The sequence below is a fragment of the Nansenia antarctica genome (assembly GCF_963989245.1).
Source record: "Nansenia antarctica genome assembly, chromosome: 6".
Lineage (NCBI taxonomy): Eukaryota > Metazoa > Chordata > Actinopteri > Argentiniformes > Microstomatidae > Nansenia > Nansenia antarctica.
In genome coordinates this window covers 14,430,111-14,452,927 of record NC_137676.1, presented here as the reverse complement: position 1 = coordinate 14,452,927, position 22,817 = coordinate 14,430,111, and the positions used below count along the sequence as shown (strand labels likewise).

The window sequence follows — 22,817 nt, the reverse complement described above, 5'->3', positions numbered from 1 at the left end:
AACCTCACAGTGCAGGCCAGGGGTAGGGAAAAGGGAAAACTTGTCATTATGCAGGGTTAGGGTTAGTGTTACACCAAGGGAGGCTGGTGGACGCAGAAACCGGAGGACGTGCTCATTGTTATGCATGCAACAGAATGGGAAATGGAATGTGTTCTCCGATTTCTACCTCCACCAGCCTCACCTGGCCCCAAGGATGTGGTCAGCTGAACAACAGCCATATGCAAACTGTAGACTGTAGACAGTGGACTGTTATACTGTACATGGACATTACGCATTGGATGTGCTGAAAGTAGGCCTATATGGATTAGGTGCATGTGGTTTTCCTCCTTTAGTTTGCTGACTGTAGCCTCACCTCATGTCTACTGTATGCCGCAAAGCTCCATGGCGTCGACACGTGGCCTTGCCATCTGTCTGGGTTTGGTTGTCTGACGTTGCCGGATTAGGCAACTGTAGTGCAACGAACTAATATGCACCGTGCTGAACAAACATTGAAAGTTGTGTTTTCAGTACCCATACTCTGAACAATGCATTTGTCCTTATTTTCCCCTACCGCCAGTCAATGATAGACCTTCACTATAAATCCATTCTGATGATAATGAGCAGAGCAGACTTAAAGGAATGGTTGGATGTAAAGGCCTCTGTTGACTCTGTTGTATGTGATCAATAGACCTATGTTCAAATGCATTATTTATGTGGTTAAAAGGCTTGTCAGTCTAGCCTATACTCATATGGCTGTTGGGCCCTGTGATGAAATCGCCCAGCAGCCGCTCGATGTTCTTTGCCCTTTCCATCTCTTTCTTGTCTGTGTTTGAGAGCCACGCGTGCGCATGCGCCCTTGCGCTGAAACGGGTCGAGTGAAACGGGGTAAGCGGCGAACGGCGCAAATTAGCGGGAACCTGTCGCTTTAAGAATAAGCTACCCTGTTGCACGGAGAAGCTGGTGATTTTCCACTCAAACTGATATTAAACGCGCGCAGCTATCAGAAACAAACGTCAGAGAGAGAAAAAGATCGCAATTTATTTCTAATGCATTTGTTTTCTTGAGCCCTCGCCACACAAGGAACAAGGGACAGCTCAAGCAAACATAAGTAGCTGACAGGTAATTCAGCATCCTCTTTACTTATCTGATGAGTAATGGAAACATTGGTCTACTGCTTTATGTTTTGTTTAAACATAAAACATAGACTGATATTAATTATTTTATGAATTCATATAATACATTATTCTTGTACGATGTTATAGAGGGCTATGCAGGACCATTCTTATTTTCATTATCAAATGTAGCAGCCGATTTAATGCCCTTTTTGTAACAATTTGCTTCAAGGTTAGGATTTAGTTTTAGTTTTTTTGCTCTTGAATTTCGCAGAGATGCTTATTTAATCATTGTTATATTCTCCCTACACTAATTGATCACCCTTTCTTTGAAGTCATGTTAATCATTTTAGTGTTTCTAATCTATAATTGTCACATGTGTCTGTGAGCGCACATGATGTTTGCAATAAGAACATAGCAGCATCATAGGTTACTATGAACATACACCCTATCTTGCCTATGACTATGAAAGTATTTATTGATAACCTAGTTTATGTTTGCAAATGTTGTCCCTCATTTATTATCTAGTTCATCGCTAAGCTTTGCTTTCTGTGGTGGATGGCATTGCCTTTGTGCGAGCGCTTCCGTGTTTGCCATTTAAGTAGATATCATAGATTTTGGTTAATCATAACGCCAGTGCTTTTTATAACGCGATGCGGAAAAGGTAAAGGAAGCTGTAACAAGCTGTAAAGGAATTTATAAAGGTTAGATTAATTGCATGTTTGCCCTCCCTGATGATGTTTCGTTCTCCCACGTGTGTTGCGTTCTACATGCAATGAATGAATAGAGTTTCGCTAGAACAGAAGATGAGGAACGTTATTTAAAGGAGGTCGCCTCTAGTTGTGTCCGTTTAACCTCCGTTTACAGGAGGCAATTATAATATTACATCCTTAACATACTTCTTTGTCTCTCCGCCCAACGTGAGTCCTGAGAGAGAGCCGGCATTGATTGAGGCGTGTCCCTTTAGTCAGGGGCAATAGTGTCGTCTCTTAAAGCACATCATCTGATCAGCCTTGTATGCTGAACTGGTGTCTATATTTAGGTAATATATTTAAATTAACATAATAACACATTTGAAATGTGCTTTTACTCAATATAAATACTTGTGGGTGGTGTTCGCCACACAATGACATAACAGTCACAGTTCCATCCCCTGTGTGACAAAGATGGCTTGCGTTTCTGTTTCTTATGTCAGAGGGCTTATGAAATTAGACAGTGATATATTTCCTAACCGTGGGACTGTGTCTTTGCGAACTAAGCCTGAATGAGATGTTGACAGGCAGCACAAAAAAATCAATGATGCTACAGTCCATGATGCCCTCTAAACATGCCTGTGGCAGCTTACAAGGAATAGATCCAGTGAAAGCACATACAGCATAGCCCATAATGGAACATCTTGATGAATAATCGTGTTATAAGCTGTCTAATATGCAGTATATTTATATCATGTCACCTTGACACTTCTAAGCAATGTGGATTACTACCACTGCCCATTTAGACAGATAGATAGATAGGTACTTTATTGATCCCAGAGGGACAACTAGGGGGTTACAGAAACTCACATCACAAACAGCAGCAACAACATAAGTGACAATTGAATAATAATATAAAATAAAATAAAAGAATATATACAAATACAAAAGCCATAAAATAGACATCAGAAAGAAACATTATAGATAGTGCTTGGCTTTTAGATTCAAGCAGTTCTTGAATGAGATATCTAAATAAGAGTTGTGTAACCGCGTGTAATTTCGGATAGTCGATTGTAAATACCTAGGTGCCTTATGCTGAGCTGATTGATACAACAATTGCATAACAATGTGGGTCAAGCACGTGTGGGTTTCAGCATGACTTAACCTGCATTATTGTCTGTTCACTGACATTGACGAGCTGATGTATTTCTTCCATATTTCTACATTGTAGAAACACTGTGTGAAATTGCTATTTTTCTATGATTATTATTTGAGCGGGTCAAGAGAGCTGGATTGTGTTAGTTTAAAAAGGCTCCTCGAGCAAAGAAATTGTGGAAGCAAAGCCACAAGTGAGCCAACCAACTGAATGGGTTTGGACAAAGTTTAATTCTCTGCTGAATAAAGTCATTTAGGTGTGGTTTAGCTGTAATAACAATGTGCAGACAAGAGCTTTTAAATCCTCTGTGGCTTAGTTGGTAGAGCATTGTGCTAACATCGCTTAGGTTGTGGGTTTGACTTCTTCCGGGACAGTATATAAAGAAAAACATATGCATTCATATGTAAGTCACTTTGGATCAGCGTCAGCTAAATGGCATGTCAAAACATGTCCAGCTGGCTAGAACCCAAGGGAAGGATGTATTATACAAACAGGGAGATACTGTACATTATGTACCTTAGACATAATACCTTGCCAATTCATTGTCTTATCAAAACATTATATATTTTATATTAGTTGATTCTGGAAGCTAATAATCTAAGAACACAATGCGGTGGTATATTAACTTTTTTTACTTTTGATGTGGAATAAATCTTCTTCCCCTGTGAGATGATGCCTAACATTTCTTGGCTACGGAACTCCTTTCATCCTCTGATGATATCAGGTGAAGTGTGCGACTATTTTGGAGTTAAATTTGACTTCATGATGCCGGACCAATCAAACTCCTCTGTTCACTCTTCACTCCTCTGTTCCCTGCCAAATTGTAACACAAGGCAGATCTCAAGGCAACTCATTCACAGTGCACCTTGGATGCTTTCTGGATTATGTTATTTCACAAATATGTACACACTGTATGATGTACATCATATGATGTATTAATACTGCCCGGTGCAAAATATTCTGAATTATTACATCATTTATGAGGTATCAAGTGTGTCCAGTCTGAATACTGTGCACAGTGTAACCGTTTTTTAATTGCCACTACCATGCCAGCCATTGTACATGTGAAGTCATTTATGAGTATATGGTGTCTAAACAGACCATAGAGAAACACAGTTCCATCACCTTATTAGGAATTGTTATACTGTGTACAGTACCTGGTTTACGTTGCCGAGGTAACCCAGCACACATCATGTCTGAATGGAGGAGAATGACCTCTCAGACACACAGACACTTCCCTGCATTATCTTGCTGGCGATTAACACTATATGTACAGTATATGCTTCAATAGTTCCCATAGAGATGTTTGGAAGTTCTTCTGCTATGTGAAATGACACACAGTTGTATGAGGGGTTATTATAAGAAACATCCCACATTCCAATGCTATGCGAGAACGGCACTGTAAGAAAGTAAGGAAACTTTCATGGCCAAGTCAGTCCTCACTCCTACCCTTTTAGCCCATCCATTTCACCCAGATCATGATTGAAGAGAGGTCTATTCTCCAAACTAGCATGCCCTATTTGCTTTCCCCCTCCATGCTAGTCATGCATGCCCTACACTCCTCACACCCTCCCTCCCTCCCTCGGTGCGCTGACTTGTCGTCTGTTTCACAAACATGAATAAGAGGTGCCTGTGACACTAGCAGGGCAAAGCGCTCAGCCCCAGTCTCTTGCTGTGTGTGTGTGTGTGGGGGGGGCGTTGGAAGTGGAAATTTACAGTCCCAGAGTCAGTATCTAGAGAGTTATCCACAGCTGATAGGCTGTATCCAATCTCCACATAGGATTTAATTGTCTTTAGCTGAGGGGCGGACCATGCTGTCAGCTCCACTTCTTGTGAGCTGTGTTGGCATAAAGGCATTCAGTACAGAGGAATGGTGACAGCTGAGAGAGACGCACACTACACATAGCCACTGCCATGAAGGAAATGTAAGTCTATGGAATTGCTCAACTGAAATGAGAAAATAGCCTTAAGTGTGTTTGCACATTATGTCATATTTTCTATTGTGTAGGGTTTAAACAAAAATGTATGATTTCATGTTTGACTTGTCAGAACCTGTGTTGAACAGACTCACGATGCTTTGATTTATTTATCTGTCATGAAGGAAAATGTGTATTATATACTGTATATTGTATACATTTACATTTAAGTGTGTTTAAACACACTATTAGAATAAGATGAGTATATTTTCCAATGGTCTGTTATGAATAATGAGGGTGTGATGTTTTCAGAGGTGCTAGAGAATGTCTGGTCAAGGGTGTCTTGGTGTGTCACATGGCAGATCCCAAGGACTGTTTGCCTTATCTTTTGGACAGACAGCTTTCCACCACGGGCAGGTGAAAACACACAGAGCAAATAATAGAGAAGGGGAGAGAGAGAGAGAGGGGGGGGGAGAGAGAGAGAAAGAGAGAGAGAAATAGAGTGGGCGAGAGAGCTGATCCAGTTATGTAATGAGGTTTGAGAGTGGAAAGCGGTTCAAGTTGACTTGTCATGCATAACAGAGAGAGAGAAAACCTAGCAAATGACTGAGCAGAACGAACACAGTGTGATGGAGATGAGCAAAAAAAAAGGTAGATTGAGTAATAAGGGGACTGTAGTTCAAGCATCCATTCATGAAAGGACATGTAGTTCTCAAGGACCACCTGAACAGCTTCACTTCCTCTATTAAAAACAGAAACTGAAACACTGAATAGAATGGTCAGTGTGCTCAGCTTTGTGTTGAATTGTCACAATGTGATTTTTCTATGAGCGGCTACAACGCATGTTGGGTAGTTTTTGTTGGAATGCTATTCTCTTTTCTCTATTTTTCAGTGTATGTCTGTACTCTACTGTTACATTCCAATACGACAAAGTGAAATGAATGAACTTGAAGTTGAAGATCTTTGGTTACTTTGGAAGTCGTTGGAGTAAAAAAATAATTTAAAAAAAGGGTTTTCAGTGAGCTGTGCTATGTTATTCTTAGAAAGACTTTGCTGTCACTTTTGTAAGCTAAAACTAAAACATTACTCCGTTGAGAATTATAACTGTAGTTCTTTGCTAAATCTAATGCAAATATTTTGGAAACTTAGCACTTAGGCAACCGACTCACAGACTACAGTTCATTGGCTTTTGTGAGCCGCACAATCCTCAATGACAGATTTCTGTTGGAGCCAGTGAGAGTAGAGGGGAAGCCTTTGATGTCAGTCTCAGTTTCCCTGTTTCTGCCAACTGCGCCTCTGCCTGCGCCAGCCTCAAAAGGAGAGGAAACCTACTCACTGTTACTATCAACCTCACAATTAATCACACAGTTTATTTTTTTCATTCTTCCTGTTTTATACAGCACCATGTATTATACGCCAGCAGTAAGCTTAAATCAATATGGACCTTTACATGTCTAAGCAAGTTGTTAGACAGCTATCCCTGCCCTAAAGGTTTGGGCCCTCTACCCAAGCATTGAAACAGGATATACGGTATGTAAGACAGTCATAAATCCTGTCTTTCTTGGAAAGGCTGTTTACAGTATAAACACAATGTGAACTTAAGCTTGTAGGATCTTTCTGGAACACAGCCAGGGCTCTCTGGAATGCTTTTTTTGCGCTCAAATGTTTCTTTATTTTCTTTTAAAACACATAATAACAAAACAAGACAACAAGGCCACATCTTGCAATCAACGCCCCCAACAACCCAAACAACCACGCACAAATTACAATGTAGCTATCTAGGTATTAGGGACATACATTACAAGTCGGGACCCAAAAGGCTCCTGGAATGCTAATCTTATTCACTAAATTTTACACTTGCCCCACTCTTCAAAGCATTAGGAGAATTCTTTGGAAATGAGTCTGTTTATATCTGTGTTTGTGTGTTGTGTATTGTTTGGGTATTGTTTGGGTATTGTGTCATGAGTGAAAGTTACTCAAATGTTATTTTACCCTCAGGGCAGTTCTTAAAGGCATAATATCCTGTTCCAAACTTTCTCTTCCTTTTCCTTTAATGACAATAATACCCCCAACCTTGCATGGAGCGCTGGACTATTGCCTCTACAAGTATTGTAAGAGCTGCATGAGATAACACAATCAAGATGTTCTGTTGAGTTTTAACATATTTAGCAAAATGGTCAATTACTACATGTATATGTTTTAACTGTAGTTTGGGAAAGTGTTTTCAAATTCTTATACAGCACATCGTAACACCAACACGAGACGGTATTATCGCCCTAATGCTCTCTCCTCTCTGGGCCTTGTCCGGCTAACGTCTCTCTCTCTCTCTCTCTCTCTCTCTCTCTCTCTCTCTCTCTCTCTCTCTCTCTCATTCCCTCTCATTCCCTCTCATTCCCTCTCCACGTCCCCTTTCTTCCTCCTCCTCTTGCCCTCCAAAGCATGGCACAGAAAGAGAAGCTCCAATGTCTGAAGGATTTCCACAAGGACACGCTGAAGCCCTCGCCGGGCAAGAGCCCGGGAACACGGCCTGAGGACGAGGCCGAGGGCAAGGCGCCTCAGAGGGAGAAGTGGTCCAGCAAGCTTGACTTTATCCTGTCCGTTGCCGGAGGCTTTGTCGGTTTAGGGAACGTCTGGCGATTCCCATACCTCTGCTACAAGAATGGTGGAGGTATGTATAGGCATGGCAGGGAATACAGAAAAACCTAAGTACAGTAGGGTAGGCCGAGGTACAGTATGTATGGCACCAGTGTTGAGGATGGTACAGTGCAGTTGTATTATATATGAATGGGATTGATGGATTCATTCTCTCTCCTTCTTCTCCACCCAGGTGCATTTCTCATTCCCTACACCATCTTCCTGTTTGGGGGAGGCCTACCTGTGTTCTTCCTGGAGGTGGCTCTGGGCCAGTACACCTCTGAGGGAGGCATCACCTGTTGGTCGAAGCTCTGCCCCATCTTCACTGGTGAGGGGAACAATGAAATAGAATGGGACAGGACACACATGCACACACACGCACGTGTGCATACATACACACACACGCACACACACACACACACACACACACACACACACACACACACACACACACACACACACACACACACAAACACACTGCGGCACTGCAACCCAACACAGTTTTTCTCCACTGAACATTTTGAATGTCTATGCTTGGATTTTGCCGAGCTAGCCTGTACAAATATCCAATGACAATACACAGACCTTGGTTTGTCCTGTCAGAGCTCATTGTGCCGTCCGTTGCTAGGCTCTGGGTACAGTGCGTTCCGCTGAGGTGTCTTAGTCTGCTCTGTGATGTGTTAAAAGCGAGACACTACTCTTTAGGCATTGCTGAGGAGAGCAATGGAACCTGAACATCTAACAGCAACATCGGACACACCCCAAAAGTGAAAGGACAAAAACTTGATTAGCTACTCATGGTTGACAGCGGGACCACACACACACACAGACACACACACACACACATACACACACGCATGCACGCATGCACGCATGCACGGACACACACACACACACACACACACACACACACACACAGTTGCAGCCATGGGTGTGTAAAGGAGTGCTGCTGAGTTCTGTGTTTCCATGGCAACAGAGTAGGGGGAGAAGAAAAAATAGAGTACCGTAAGTTGCCTAGCGATGGGGATTTGCCCCCCAAATAATAAATATCTCATGTCGTTGATCCACAAAGAAGATGCACTGTATTTTTCATGAAATGATGGATGGTGTCGATTAGGGCAGAATGGATCCACCTGTTTTGTTTGTCAACACCACTCATACAGTATGATACCGGATATCAGCATGTTGTTATTTTCAGTCCTGGTCGTCAGGGTGTGTTCCTGTAACATATCTATATATTTATCTCATTCAGGACTGTGCCATGAATAACATAGCATGGCACTAACACAATAGTATGTAGACACTCTTACTTAGGTACCTCATGCTGTAGCAAGTACTGTAAAACAGCAGGTAAAAGCAGGATCGAAATGGAACCTCAACGGCTGCCAAGCACTCTTGAGTAGCAGGTAAAAGAGGACAGCTGAAGACAAGGGGCAGGGAACACCAGATCTTTAGCAGCTGTTGATGGGTTTGGCTCAACAAGGAGTGCTGATGTAGCTGCCTGTCCGACTAGCAGGGTCTCTGTGGAAGAGAGATAGACGGCCACAGGTGGTCTATAGATGGCTGCCATTGTCCCTCCACATCTTTTATTACAGAGCCTGGCCTGCCTTACTCACCACCTCACACCCACACACACCCACACACACCCCCACACACACATACACACACTCACACGCGCACGCACACGCACACACACACATACACACACACACACACCCCCACACACACATACACACACACACACAGACATATAAACACACACAAACACACACACAGACATGCGCGTGCACGCACACATACTCACACATACATACGCACACACTCACACACTCACACACACACACACAGACATATAAACACACACAAACGCACACACAGACATGCGCGTGCACGCACACATACTCACACATACATACGCACACACACACACACACACACACACACACACACACATACACACACATACACACACACACACAGTTTGCCATTGGAATGTGAGCGTGAGGAGGGGGAAACGAGGGGCGAGAGGCGAGAGAGGGGGGTTGGCGGCGGTGACGCCAGTTTAAAAATAATCCAGGGGAGGGGTAGAGTACGGGGGATTTCTGTAGCCAGGCCTCGGACCAAAGTCAGATCTTAAAATAACCTACAAACACTAAGGTCATGATTACAGAAGATAGCACACTAGACAGCGTAGCTTCCCTCCTTGGAAACAGGAGCTGGGAGTCCGTGTCAGTGACACTGTGTTGATTTCCATTCATTTTTCTAAACATAAAAAGACATGAACATAAACATAGCAACAGGCACTAGGTCAGTGTCTCCTAGTGACTTTGGTCCTACGCTAGATCTTAATCTGACCTACTGTATCAGTGTCTATCTGGCCCTCTGACACAGTCCACACAGCCACACAGTCACACTTTGCTATTCCCAGTTTTGGTAGATGGGAGATAGGGGAGATTATCATGGGCTGTGGGGGGTGTCATTGTTGTGACTAATTACCTGACACAAGTTCTTTTTTTGAGTTTACTATCCAGCTCTACTCCTGTGTTGGGGTAATGAATCAATAGTAAGATTATGTTTCTCCCCCATCTCTCTCTTGGGCAGGTATTGGTTACGCCTCCATTGTGATCGTTTCTCTCCTGAACATCTACTACATCGTGATCTTGGCCTGGGGACTCTACTACCTGTTTCAGTGCTTTCAGCCGGAGCTCCCTTGGGCCAAGTGCAACCAACCGTGGAACACTAAATACTGTGTGGAGGACACAGTCCGCAAGAACAAGACCCTCTGGCTGGCTGCCAACGTCACCAACTTCACCTCCCCTGTCACTGAGTTCTGGGAGTGAGTATTCACAGACAGCTGGGGTAGCTCTGCAATACATGCATGCGCACGCACACGCACACACGTGTGAGCACACGCATACACACACGCACACACATGCACACACACACACACACGTAGACAAACATGTGTGCACACAGACATGTTGTGTACACATATGGTATAAGGGCAACAGTAAACTGTAATACACACACACACACACACACACACACACAAATACATAAACAGCACTGATACTGAATCTGTTACTTGTTTGCGTTTACATGTTTAGAGAAAGAAACAAGCACAATGAACATTTATAACCCCTTCTATCAGTCATGAGGTTCGTTAGCTATCTTTAAATGTGACTTTTTTCCCATTCCACTGCACTATATTTGGAACAAAGGCTTATTATGTGTTTCTTTCCTCTGAAAAGTCCTGTCAAAAACAATTCACTTCAATACTCTGTTGATTTTAATGATGCACATTTACATTTGACTAACACGTACAGTATGAACTGCCGTGAATACATTCCATTGATGTCTGCAGTACTGTACTGGCAGACACTGAGAAAGAACATGTTATGTTTTACAGAACTAGAATACGGTACATAGAATGAGAAGAACGTTCTCACCAGTGACCTTCTTAGGCCTGGGCATCTGGGGCTCTAGTCCCAAATGTTTTATGAATAGCCCAGGATCTCCAGATACTCTAGAAATACCTGCATCGCCATCGATTTAGCGCATCGCCATCGATTTAGTGCAAGGCCCCACTCCTTAACCAAAAAGCTAACAAGGATGCCCACAAGGACATTCAGGATCAGGGCAAGCCAGAGCAGAGGAGGACAGTGAAAACTAGGCCTCGCCAAGACACTTTGTTTTCACAACTGTCTTGTAGGGTGTTGCTTCTCACCGCTTCAATGTAATAATGTTATCCCTCTTGGCATAAAAAACCTGTGGGAATTACGTGCCTATGGCCCACTTTTTTTGGGGGGGGGTGTGTGAGGAAACGCAGTGTACTGAATTTTAACGTCCCATGGTTGACACCGCCTGTGCCCCCAGACCCCGTCCCTATAGGATTTCATTAACAAGGTTCTGTGTCTCCTCTCTGAAGACGTAATGTCCTGAGCATCTCCTCTGGGATCGATGACATCGGACCCCTGAAGTGGGACCTGGCTCTGTGTCTCCTGGCAGTGTGGATCATCTGCTTCTTCTGCATCTGGAAGGGAGTCAAGTCCACTGGGAAGGTGAGTACTTACTGTAGGAATGTGCTGGTTATATACTAAAGAGCTGATGACTGGAGAAAACGTCTGGCAACCAAGTGAGTTTGTTTGATTGAGCTGTGAGTTACTGTACTGTATGTTTTGGCTAGACTCACTACCGGCAGTTTGTTAATGTAGACTACAGCAGATCCCCTTAGCTTGTCTATGTTAGCGGGGCGGTCACTGGGCTGTGTCCAATATGCAGCGCAGAACCACTTAAGGGACCGCTGTAGTTTGCGGGGAAATAAATCAACTGTCTCTTTGGTAAACTGTTACGGAAACAACTCATTCGTGGTTTCAATTCTCTACTTAAGCAAAGCACAGAATGAACCTTTCTAACACGGCGAACCATTGAATATCTAGTGTTGACATGCCGTTATTTTTAAGGGAGTGTCTTAAATACGGTACACACTTGTAAAAGCCTGGCATTGTCACTATGGGTTACGTAATCTTATCATTGTACACCTGGTGCAAACACTTGCAGAGTGTAGACCACTCCTTACCTGATGGGAGCTGTTTGTTCAGTACCATTGTGCATGCACCAACTCTCCCATCCACCCCACACAATGCATTACCCCATCCAATAGTCACCATCCGCAGCCAACTTTCTTGACTCTTGTTGTGTAACTCTGCATTCTTCAGTGTATTGCGAGTTCTTTCGCAGAGCCCCCCCCCGACTCCAATATACATTAGGCAAAATGACATCCTTGTAGCATGGGCGACTATGTTACCTTTTTCTATTATTTCACATTTTTCATTCAATTATTCTCAATCTCCATTATGGAACCTTGGTTTTAATTGATGAGCTGTCTCTTTCCTGTCCAGGTGGTTTACATTACGGCCACGTTCCCATTCGTCATGCTGATCGTGCTGTTGGTGCGCGGCGTGACCCTGCCCGGGGCATCTGAGGGGATCAAATTCTATCTGTACCCCAACCTGACTCGTCTCCAGGACCCAGAGGTACGAGGCAAAACCCCCATCCTCTCTCTTTCCCTTTATAGTGTCCAACCCCACCTAAATAGCCCCTGGCAGCATCATATGAGGATCTGTTTACTCACACGTCTAGCACGACCTCTGACTGAGATCTCTACATTATCAAGTCGTCTGATCAATGGACGAGGCCTATTAGGCTTGTTTCAGTTAGGGCTGTTGGCTCTGTGATAGTAGTACATGTACATTTTTGGCATTTAGCAGACGCCTTTATCCAAAGCGACTAAAGTAAGTGGTAAATGGACTGACTTATATAGCGCCTTATTCCAAAGAGCTTTACAACGGCCTCTCATTCACACACCAATGGCGGTGAGCTACCATGCAAGGCGCCGGCCCGCTCATTTGGGAGTCATTTGGGGTTCAGTGTCTTGCCCAAGGACACCTCGACATGTGGCTTTTCTTTTTTTTAAGTAGTTTTTTAAGCACTATAATCTTCAAGAGTACATGTTCGAAATGCAAGACTCGTGATGACTCTCTCTTCATTCTGTTTCATAACATACTGTAATTCAATTGGCTTGGCCTGGGAGTTGAAATTAGTTGAGGGACATTAAGGTGGGTGCGTGGAAAGAAATACAAGTCGTTTGTTTCTTCTGGTCCCAATGCAATCAATTGAGTTTAAATATGCCTGATGGATCTTTACAGTTCCTGACAATCACACTGCAAGATCATCTGGTTTTGCAATGAGATGAAATAAAATATTTTGATTACAAACTGCCCAAAGCTAGTGCCTATATTTAGATAAATGAAATGAAATCTCTGTACATGTTATGTTTGATGTTCTCTGTGAATGAACACTATTCATAGCAAAAAGCCTTGCTTTCATAGAGATTCTTTTTACTTTTGGAAAGTCTTATGATCTGCCCCTATTTTGATTGTTGTGCAACTCTTGAGGGCCTTCAATTTGAGTTGTACACACAACATTTTAAATCAAGCTGACCTTTCTTAGTATTAGTTGCTTAGTTATTAATACATTTGATTAGATGAAAAGGAGAAAGATCATGATAAAATCCCCCCCTAGCACATACATAAAATGTAAGATAAAATCAAATAACTTACAAGGTTAATTTAAAGTAAAAAAGAAAGAAAAAAAGAAAAAGAAAAAGAAAGTCTTCCTTCTTCTAGCACGACGACTGCCAATGGCCCCAGGCCTAAGCATAGATTACTTTTCCTGCTATGACTAGTGGATAGTTGATTTTTACATTTTTTTTAAAGGAATAAGGCTGCTAAATGCCCAAAATGTAAATATAAATGTCTCAATAATGATAAGAAAAAGGCTCTTCTTAAGCATAATGACCAGACGATGGCATCATGCTGTGATTGCTATCGCCTCAGGTGTGGATTGACGCAGGAACCCAGATTTTCTTCTCCTACGCCATTTGTCTGGGGGCTATGACATCACTGGGGAGCTACAACAAGTACAAATACAACTGCTACAGGTGAGTTCCGTTGCCATGGGGACGGGGGACTGTAGTAGTGAGAGCAACACGGTTGCGTGAAAAAAATGGGAACTTCGGTTCCGTCTGTGTAAATTAACAACCTCCCATGACATATGTGTGACATAGGGACTGTTTGCTGCTGGGAGGCCTCAACAGCGGTACCAGTTTTGTGTCTGGCTTCGCAATATTTTCCGTCCTGGGCTTCATGGCACAAGAGCAAGGGGTGGACATTGCCGATGTGGCAGAGTCAGGTACGAGGGTCAAAGGTGAAAGGTGAATGTAGCAGTGATGGTGGGCGCTGCTACTGAACGAAAAAACAAGAAAAAGATGATTGGAAAGTGAAAAGTCAAATTAGCCAAAAGACACCCAAATTGGAAAAAAAATCGAAATTATATGAATGGAAAGTTTTGGAAAAGATAATGCTGAGATGTAGAGGTATCGGCAATTGCACACTCCTTGAATCAAGGCCTCAAAGAAACAGAATTGTTGCTTTTGTACGGTCTGTCTTGCACCTCTGCTGAGTACAGAGTACTTTACTCTGGTTGAGCGTTGTGTGTTACCACGGCTAACTGCTGCATGATGAAAAGCTGGGTTAAAGAGCTTCTCTATTGGACCATCCTCATTACTACAGCTGCACCAATCACAGCCACCTGTGTGCTCAACGTCACCAGGTGCGCCTACGTTCCACACTAGGTTTGTCATGTCATTCTGTGTCATTGAACGTTATGGTGAGGGGTCAAGTCATCCATAACAATGGCAATGTGTGGATACATCTGACCTGCTAGAGCAGTTGTGCTGTGGTAAAGTGTTATCAGCCAAACAAAACAAAAACATTATTGGGCTAATCTGTTCCAAATACTTTATTTATTTATTTATTTATTTATTTTTTAAAGCAGCTAATAATATTTGTGTTGAGTCGTACAGTAATCTGTGCTCATCCGTAGTGATTTCCTGTCAAAACACAGTGTAGTCGTACGAAAGTATGGCTCTGTATCAGGCTGTGGAGTTTCTGAGGTGGATTCTTATCGGCTCTGTTTCTGCCCACCTTTGATAGTCTTTGTGGATTTTGAAGGAGATGCATCTTCTTTCAGCATGCTCGCAGTCGCTGTGCAGTTAATGCCTTGCTATTGTTCTTCCTTAAACAACCAAGTCTAGAGGGAAACTGTGCCCTTGAACTTTATATTACAAATAATCCAATTGTTCTGTGACTGTTATGTCTATAAAAGGTATAAACATAGATTGAAATACACAGTATTAATGTGAATTTGTATTACAGAAAAGTAGTCTGTCATGCTATATTTTCATGTATTGAATGAAATGAAATGATTATATTGTTACAGTAACAGTCATTACACCTTTAAAACAATGTTTACACTTTTTAATAATGCTAAATGTCAATGTAAGCTGTGCAATATGTCAGTGATCTGCTGCCTGGTTGTACATGCAAGAGTTAATGTTTACTAGTGGTACTAGAGTTTGCTGTCTGTGTGAGTTTGCTGTGCGAATGCCCTTTAGAAAGTCCTGTTGAATTAGATTATGTCTCTGATACCCTGTCTGTTTTGTCAATATTTGTTGAACATGTAAACACATGCAGGATGCTAGATCGTGACTCAATCACTGGGAGGACCTTCTTTATACCTCATGTGTGTGTGTGTGTGTGTGTGTGTGTGTGTGTGTGTGTGTGTGTGTGTGTGTGTGACTGTGTGTGTGTGTGTGTGTGTGTGTGTGCGTGTGTGCGTGTGTGTGTGTGTGCGTGTGTGTGTGCGCGTGCGCGCGCGTGTGTGTGTGTATGTAGTGTATCCAATTATGTACCCGATTAGACAACAAAGCATAAATAGCACCCACGAAAAAACATTGACTAGTCGACCACAATCTTAGTGATCATTGGAACACTTCCGTTTCAGACGACCTGAATGACTTTAGTTAGAGTGGGTGACATGCTTGTAACTTGTAGAATATAATCTAGCATAGTATTTTTTTCAATAGAATTTTAATTCAGTTTGCTTCTACCCCTTCATACCGTCCAAGCTCAAATCAGACATGTTATTTCATTCTCGCTCCCTCCTCTCCCCCCATCCCTTCTCTTTGCTCCCTCCTAGGTCCCGGCTTGGCCTTCATTGCCTACCCTAAGGCCGTGTCCATGATGCCTATGCCTACGTTTTGGGCCATCCTGTTCTTTATCATGCTTCTGCTTCTGGGCCTCGACAGTCAGGTCAGTACTTAAGATTAACAATCCTCTTTTTTATTTTTATTAGTGCCTCTCCAGATCCCCAGGACGCTCTACCCAGTATGGTTACATTACAGAACGTAGAACGTGGTTTCCCCCAAGCGTAAGGCCACTGTCAGCTCAGTGGCATAACAAAGATTCACTGCCTCTCTGATCAACATCAATGGGTCTCCCCAGGCCTCGAATACCTTCCAGACAAGAAAAGCAACCCAACACTTTTTACAAGGGGCAGTATTTTTAACTAGTATTTTCCCACAGAGACATACTCCCATACTACGGTATGTTAGGATTACTCTACACGTCTAAGATGTTATACCTCACTAAGGCATTAGTTGGGAAAGTGTCAGGTATGAATTAAGTGGATAAACCTGTTGTTGGGTACAGTTTAGCCAGAACAGAACGAAACATTGTAGTCCCATAGATTTGCTGTGATGTCTTCTTCCTGTAACCAAGAGTCCTTGATTAAGACAAGCTGGGGCATTGGAGACAAAACAGAAGTGTGCAGCAGAGGGCTTCACTCACTATCACATTTCCCGCTTCCAGTGTAATTCTACTCCATGCTAACTCAGCCCTCCTCCCGGCTGATTACCACATCTCAGCCAAATAGGAGATCGGGATGATGCTCACAATTTGAGCACATGTAAATACTTACACAAACTGGGCTATTTCCATGGGCAGCAGGAGGGCGGGGGGGGGATTTCTTGACCATACATTAACGCAGATTAGCGGTGGTGAATACAGTATTGTCTCGCATGCATGCCATTCCTATGAGAGGAGGGCTTGTTGTTGGATGCAAGAAAAAAAAAAGTGTGCTTCACTAAATCAGAACAATGTGACTCCAATGCTTTTATTGCGACAAACAGCGTTGTGTATTCAATTATTCAGCCCATGGCATTGCGAATGGATAAGTGGCAATAAAGTGGCAAAGGTTCTTCCATGAAGAACAGACTTGGGGGGAGAGGGAGTGAGCGAGAGACATTCGCTGTTGTTTTCGCTGAAACCGGCCAATAGGAAGCCTCGCTAGTGTTCCCGAGAGGAGCCTTGTTTAAAATATCTCATTACTGCACAACAAAGACAGCAGTCATTCTCTAATCGCTGGTTTGGAGGGGGGGGGGAAAAGGACTGCATGTGAGAGAGACAGACATTTACTTTTTGTACCACTTACTGCAGGGCACTGTGAGAAGTTAATGGATTTCTTTGTCTCCCCCAGTTTGTCGAAGTGGAAGGACAGATCACCTCCCTGGTGGATCTGTATCCATCCCTCCTAAGGAAGGGTTACCGGCGCGAGATCTTTATAGCTGTGATGTGTTGCATAAGCTATCTTCTGGGACTTACTATGGTAACGAAAGTAAGTCCATAAGCCGCAACAGCACTTCACTTTATCTGCTTTATCACGCACTGTTCCTTCTGACACAAGCCAACAAGCAATACAACACCACTTCACTTTCCACCCCAACTATTGTGACCAAGTAAGGTTTTCTATTATATACGGCTTACATCTTGACATCATGAATGGAATGCCATTTTCCATTTAGCAGTTAGCTTTCCTCCAATAGCATATCACCACCTGTTGAACTCTCCCACCGTTGGCAGTATGCCTGCATTCTCGCATATCAACCTCCTTAATTTTTTCCTACCATCATCTCTTTCTTTCTCTCTCTCTCTATTTTCTCTCGCTCTGCCTGCCCCTTCTCTCCCCCTCCCCTCTATTTCTCTCTCTCTCCCTCTCTCTCTCTCTCTCTCTCTCTCTCTCTCTCTCTCTCTCTCTCTCTTTCTCTCTCTCTCTCTCTCTCTCTCTCGCTCTATGTCAGGAAACTAACATGTTATCTCCTCTTCTTTCAGGGTGGCATGTATGTGTTTCAACTCTTTGACTACTATGCAGCCAGTGGTGTGTGCCTTTTGTGGGTTGCATTCTTTGAATGTATTGCTGTGGGCTGGGTTTATGGTGAGTGAATGCATATCTACTGGTTCAAAGTTACAGTTAGTGTAAATGTAGCCTAAGGTCGTAAAGTCTTGTTTTCATGTCATAGCAAGGATACCCATGTTCTTAAGGATTAAACTAATTATTGCCGTCCATGGTGGAAAACAACAGTGTCCTTGTTCTCTTTCACACCAAACAATAAATCACTTTAATTGAGTTTTCAAGGCCTTCCATTGGCTCCCATTGAAGGCAAATTATGACTTAGAAATGTGCCACCTCCTCACAATGACCTTTTCAATGAGAAGTGGAATAGGGGCACCATTCCCTAGATGCCATTCATGGAGGTGTTTTAGTGTTGATGCTGTTATAACTGTTGCTATTATTAAGGAAGCAAAAACATGCTGGTATTAGAGAAAAAGGGTTTTATGATGCATTGGCCTATAAGGGGGTTACCTCTCATCGTTGAGTCAAACCTGTTTCTGTCAGTAGATTGTTTATACCATAATATGGGACCTCATGGAAATGCATGGTCTAGGCTTGTGCCTACAAATAGGATAAGGTGGTGCTTCATCCTAGTCACCCTCCCATGGGTACAGATAAAGCCCTGATATATGAAGGAGATGCTGTAAAAAAAAAAAGATAGTCAGCTGAATGTTTTACCTTGAGAAAAAAGTGTCTCATCATTATAAATTGTACAGAAGTGTGTCTGTCTGTCTGCCTGTCTGTCTGTGTGTCTGTCTGTCTCACACAATCCCTCTCATTCTCTCTGGTTGATAGGTGCGGATAATTTCTATGATGCGATCGAAGACATGATTGGCTACAGACCAAACCCGTGGATGAAATGGAGCTGGACCGTTATTACTCCTGTTCTCTGTATGGTGAGCGTTCAACAGCCCAACACTGTTAGCAGATACAGTTCAATAATGGACCTACAGTAACATTATCATTGTTTTGGCTGAAGATCACCTCCATCCACCTATAGTTATTTTATCACCAAAATCTAATCTGCAGTCAAAGCTAAACTGCATGCTTGGGGCGCTTAGGTGGCGTAGCGGGCTAAGCGTTGACCACGCGACCGCAGGGTTCCCTGTTCAGTTCCGGCCGCGGACATATCCTGCATGTCATCCCTTCTCTCTCTCTCTCACCCATCCTTCCTGTCTAATCTCATATCTCTGTCACAACAAAAAGAAAAATATGAGTGGGACTGCCCCACTCAGAATTTTTTTTACTTAAAAAACAACAACCTGGGGGCGCTTAGGTGGCGTAGCGGGTTAAGCGTCGACCATGTAACCGCAGGGTCCCCGGTTCGAATCCGGCCGGGGACATATCCTGCATGTCATCCCTCCTCTCTCTCTCACCCATCCTTCCTGTCTAATTCTCCACTGTGTCTATCAATAAAAATGAAAAATATGAGTGGGACTGCCCCACTCAGAAAAAAAAACTTAAAAATAAATAAATAAATAAAAACTATACCTCATGCAAATCAGACACAACTGAGATTGTTATGACAGTTCCAATGATCTCATCCCCTTCAGAAAAAGTAATTAACGAGTTGGAAATGCTAAGTTGATCCTAAACATAGATAGTAAAACATAGTTGATACTAACCAACATTTTACAAAAATCTTTTCAACAGGGTTGCTTCATCTTCTCATTGGTGAAGTACAAGCCCCTGACCTATAACAAGGTGTATGAGTACCCAGACTGGTCCATCGGTCTGGGCTGGTGTCTGGCCCTGGCTTCCATGATCTGCATCCCCCTGGTGGTCGTCATCAAGATCCTCCAGTCTGAAGGGTCGCTGATCGAGGTACACAACACCGGTCACAATGTTCACGTGAATAACTTGGGGTGCACATAATACTGAATACACAGTGATACACAGTGATATACTGTGTAGTACCATGTCATTAGATTTTCTGTATGTCACAATGCATTATAACTGTCATGTGACTGACTGACACACACACACATATATACATATACATAGTATATTACATATAAGCCATTCTTGGATCTCTCTTAATAACCTCATCTCTTCTCTTCTATCCCCCCCCCCTTCTTGTCCCCAAACCCACTTCCACAGAGGATCAAGGCGGTGGCGGCCCCGGTGAAGGGAGGTGCGAGCTCTCGCCCCAAAGAATACAGCCTAAAGGGCAGCGAGTTGACCCAGCCCCTGGACCCCAACGGGCACATTGGCCTGATCAAGCCTACCCACACCATTGTAGAAACGATGATGTGAGCACTCTCTGTGAGAGGAATATGATTGACGTGCTTTCTATGTTATTATCCTATATTTGCTAACTTTGATAGTGGTAGAACCAGGTTTACATTGTTCTATATATCCGCACTAGGAATATTCTGGTTTGGTTTCTATGGAGAGAGTTATGTATATTGTTGTTGTTGTTTTTTTCTTTCTCTTGGTATTTTTTTAAAATGTTTATTATATTGTTGTTTATGTTACCGTTGTTGTTGTTGTTACTGTAGGTGGCGCTGATCTCAGTATAGGCAGTATTTTGAAATAGAACATGTTGTTCTGTGTTTACTACCTTTCTGGGGATTGTGGAGAATCAAGGAGGTGTTTGCCGTTTGGGAAAAACAGAAAAAAATGAGCAAATTCAGTAAACTAAACGTGTAACTAAACGTGTAACATGTTAGGTAGCAAACTACTAAGATCATGTCCTCCGTTATTGTGGCAGTATCCTTGTCTGAGGTCATTTCTAATCTGTCGTTGACGTCGTTGTTGTTGCTGTTTGTCGTGAGATGCTATTGAATGTACCTCCGCTAACTGCAGAGGCCAGCCATTCACACCTGCCGGTAGAGTAGACATATACACCAGGGGAGGCTGGTGGAGGTAGACATCGGAGGACGGGCTCATTGTAATGCATGGAACTGAATGAGGAATGGTATCAAACACGTGTTTGATACAATTCCCAGTTCTGTTCCATGCATTACAATAAGCCTATCCTCTGGTGTCTGCCTCCCCTGATATACACCACCTAGCCTGAATGTATAGTGGCAACATGCAGTGTAGATCTAGAAGTTCATACATCCTTAAGGTGACTACGCAAGGCCCTGCTCGAGTACTGTAACAAATGCGTCCAAATGGAGGATGTATCCTCAAGGAAAGAGGAGAGGAAGAAGGGAGGAAAGGAGGTAGGGAATGAGAGAAGGGGGGAGGGAATGAGAAAAGGGAAGAAGCATTTTAAAGTATTTGTACGTTGCCTAAGGCTTTCACAGTCCGTCTGTAAGGCTTTCACAGTCCGTCTGTAAGGCTTTCACAGTCCGTCTGTAAGGCTTTCACAGTCCGTCTGTAAGGCTTTCACAGTCCGTCTGTAAGGCTTTCACAGTCCGTCTGTAAGGCTTTCACAGTCCGTCTGTAAGGCTTTCACAGTCCGTCTGTAAGGCTTTCACAGTCCGTCTGTAAGGCTTTCACAGTCCGTCCCAGTGCATTTATTGAAACCTCTCTTTGCACTTTATATGTTGAGTTTCACCATTACTTTAGTGATCTCTTATAATGATCAGAATCCACAGTTACATTTTCAACAGACTTTTCAGGAGAAAAAAGAACTAGCTTCTAACTTTTTTGATATTGTTCACTTTGATATGTATTTGTTCAAACATAAACATTACACATTCACTTGCTATGAATTATATTTAAAAAGAAATGAAAGGCAGAAAATGGACATCAAACATCCTGTTTTACTATACGTGAGAATTGTGAGTGACAACATCATTGGAGCAAAAACGTAACCTTAACAAAATACTTTTTCTAAGAATGTGAAGTTTTTTTTTTTTTTCTTTTCTCCACTGTTTATTTCAATAGCGTTCAAGCTCACTAAATATCTGTATCATATGAAACTACCACCAGACTCTGGGTTTTATTGTGTTTATTTTAGGCAATTGTATTTTAGTATTTTACTTGTTTGTAAATCACGTATGCCTTTTTGTATTAACCATTTTATACTGTGCATCATATGAACACTGTCACTGATGACATATTTTTTCTGAATACAGTCAACAATTTGTATTTTAAATGTTAATTGCTATGAGCCTGAATGAAATTTGCAAAGTGCAATATTCGTCAAAGAAATGGCCTTCTCTACTCTCTTAATTCACTGAATTCAATTTGAAAATGATGTGAACATCCAGTAATGCTGGCCCAACACAAAATACAAAAAAGCCTCAATGATTGTGAGATTGTTTAACCCAAAGCATGTACATAAATGAACTTCCACAGTACAGTGCTTTGTCTATAATCAGGAGAGTCGTCCAAGAATCGTCTTGGAAAATCAAGTGTACCAAAGTATTTTTGTCTAACATCCATCCCCTTTGAGATGCACATTGCATCATCTTTTCTTGGATTGAAAATAAACTTCTTTTTCTTTACACATCCTGGCATGAATAATTTATTTTGTTCTGTAAATGCATTTAAATCTCCCTCGGGCCTACTGTCCTGTTTTCTCTGCATGCCCATACAGCTATGGAAACACTCAGTTCATTTTAAACATTTAACCTTTATTTATACAGGGGGAAATACACTGAAACCAAGGCCTCTTTTGCAGGTGCACCCTGTCCACAATATTTACGCAATGACGAAACAACACAGTTCAATACAGAAATCAATACATTATATACAGTAATACCACAACATGAGGAGAAACAATCACATCTTTCACCAA

At 42.5% G+C, this 22,817-nt stretch overlaps 1 protein-coding gene across 2 annotated transcripts; it reads left to right on the top strand.

Annotated features, from left to right (window-relative positions):
• The first annotated feature begins 1,001 nt into the window (after nt 1-1,001).
• On the top strand, nt 1,002-22,460 carry slc6a6a (solute carrier family 6 member 6a). 2 transcript variants are annotated; one of them, XM_080535358.1, is made up of 14 exons: nt 1,002-1,098; nt 7,294-7,523; nt 7,683-7,817; nt 10,091-10,325; nt 11,418-11,550; nt 12,391-12,525; nt 13,888-13,991; nt 14,118-14,242; nt 16,091-16,203; nt 17,429-17,566; nt 18,061-18,163; nt 18,917-19,017; nt 19,775-19,945; nt 20,222-22,460. In XM_080535358.1, the coding sequence occupies exons 2-14, from the start codon at nt 7,295-7,297 to the stop codon at nt 20,375-20,377; spliced, it is 1,878 nt and encodes a 625-aa protein (XP_080391484.1). In that variant the 5' UTR covers nt 1,002-1,098; nt 7,294; the 3' UTR covers nt 20,378-22,460. The 2 variants fall into 2 exon arrangements, with proteins under 2 accessions (XP_080391484.1, XP_080391483.1); XM_080535357.1 differs by lacking the exon at nt 1,002-1,098 and adding an exon at nt 4,778-4,864.
• Nucleotides 22,461-22,817: the final 357 nt, after the last annotated feature.

Excerpts from the sequence above, each read along its gene's own strand:
- slc6a6a (XM_080535357.1), top strand. Across the intron at positions 7,818-10,090 it reads GCTCTGCCCCATCTTCACTG|GTATTGGTTACGCCTCCATT; the intron begins GTGAGGGGAACA and ends TCTCTTGGGCAG. Across the intron at positions 12,526-13,887 it reads CTCGTCTCCAGGACCCAGAG|GTGTGGATTGACGCAGGAAC; the intron begins GTACGAGGCAAA and ends CTATCGCCTCAG.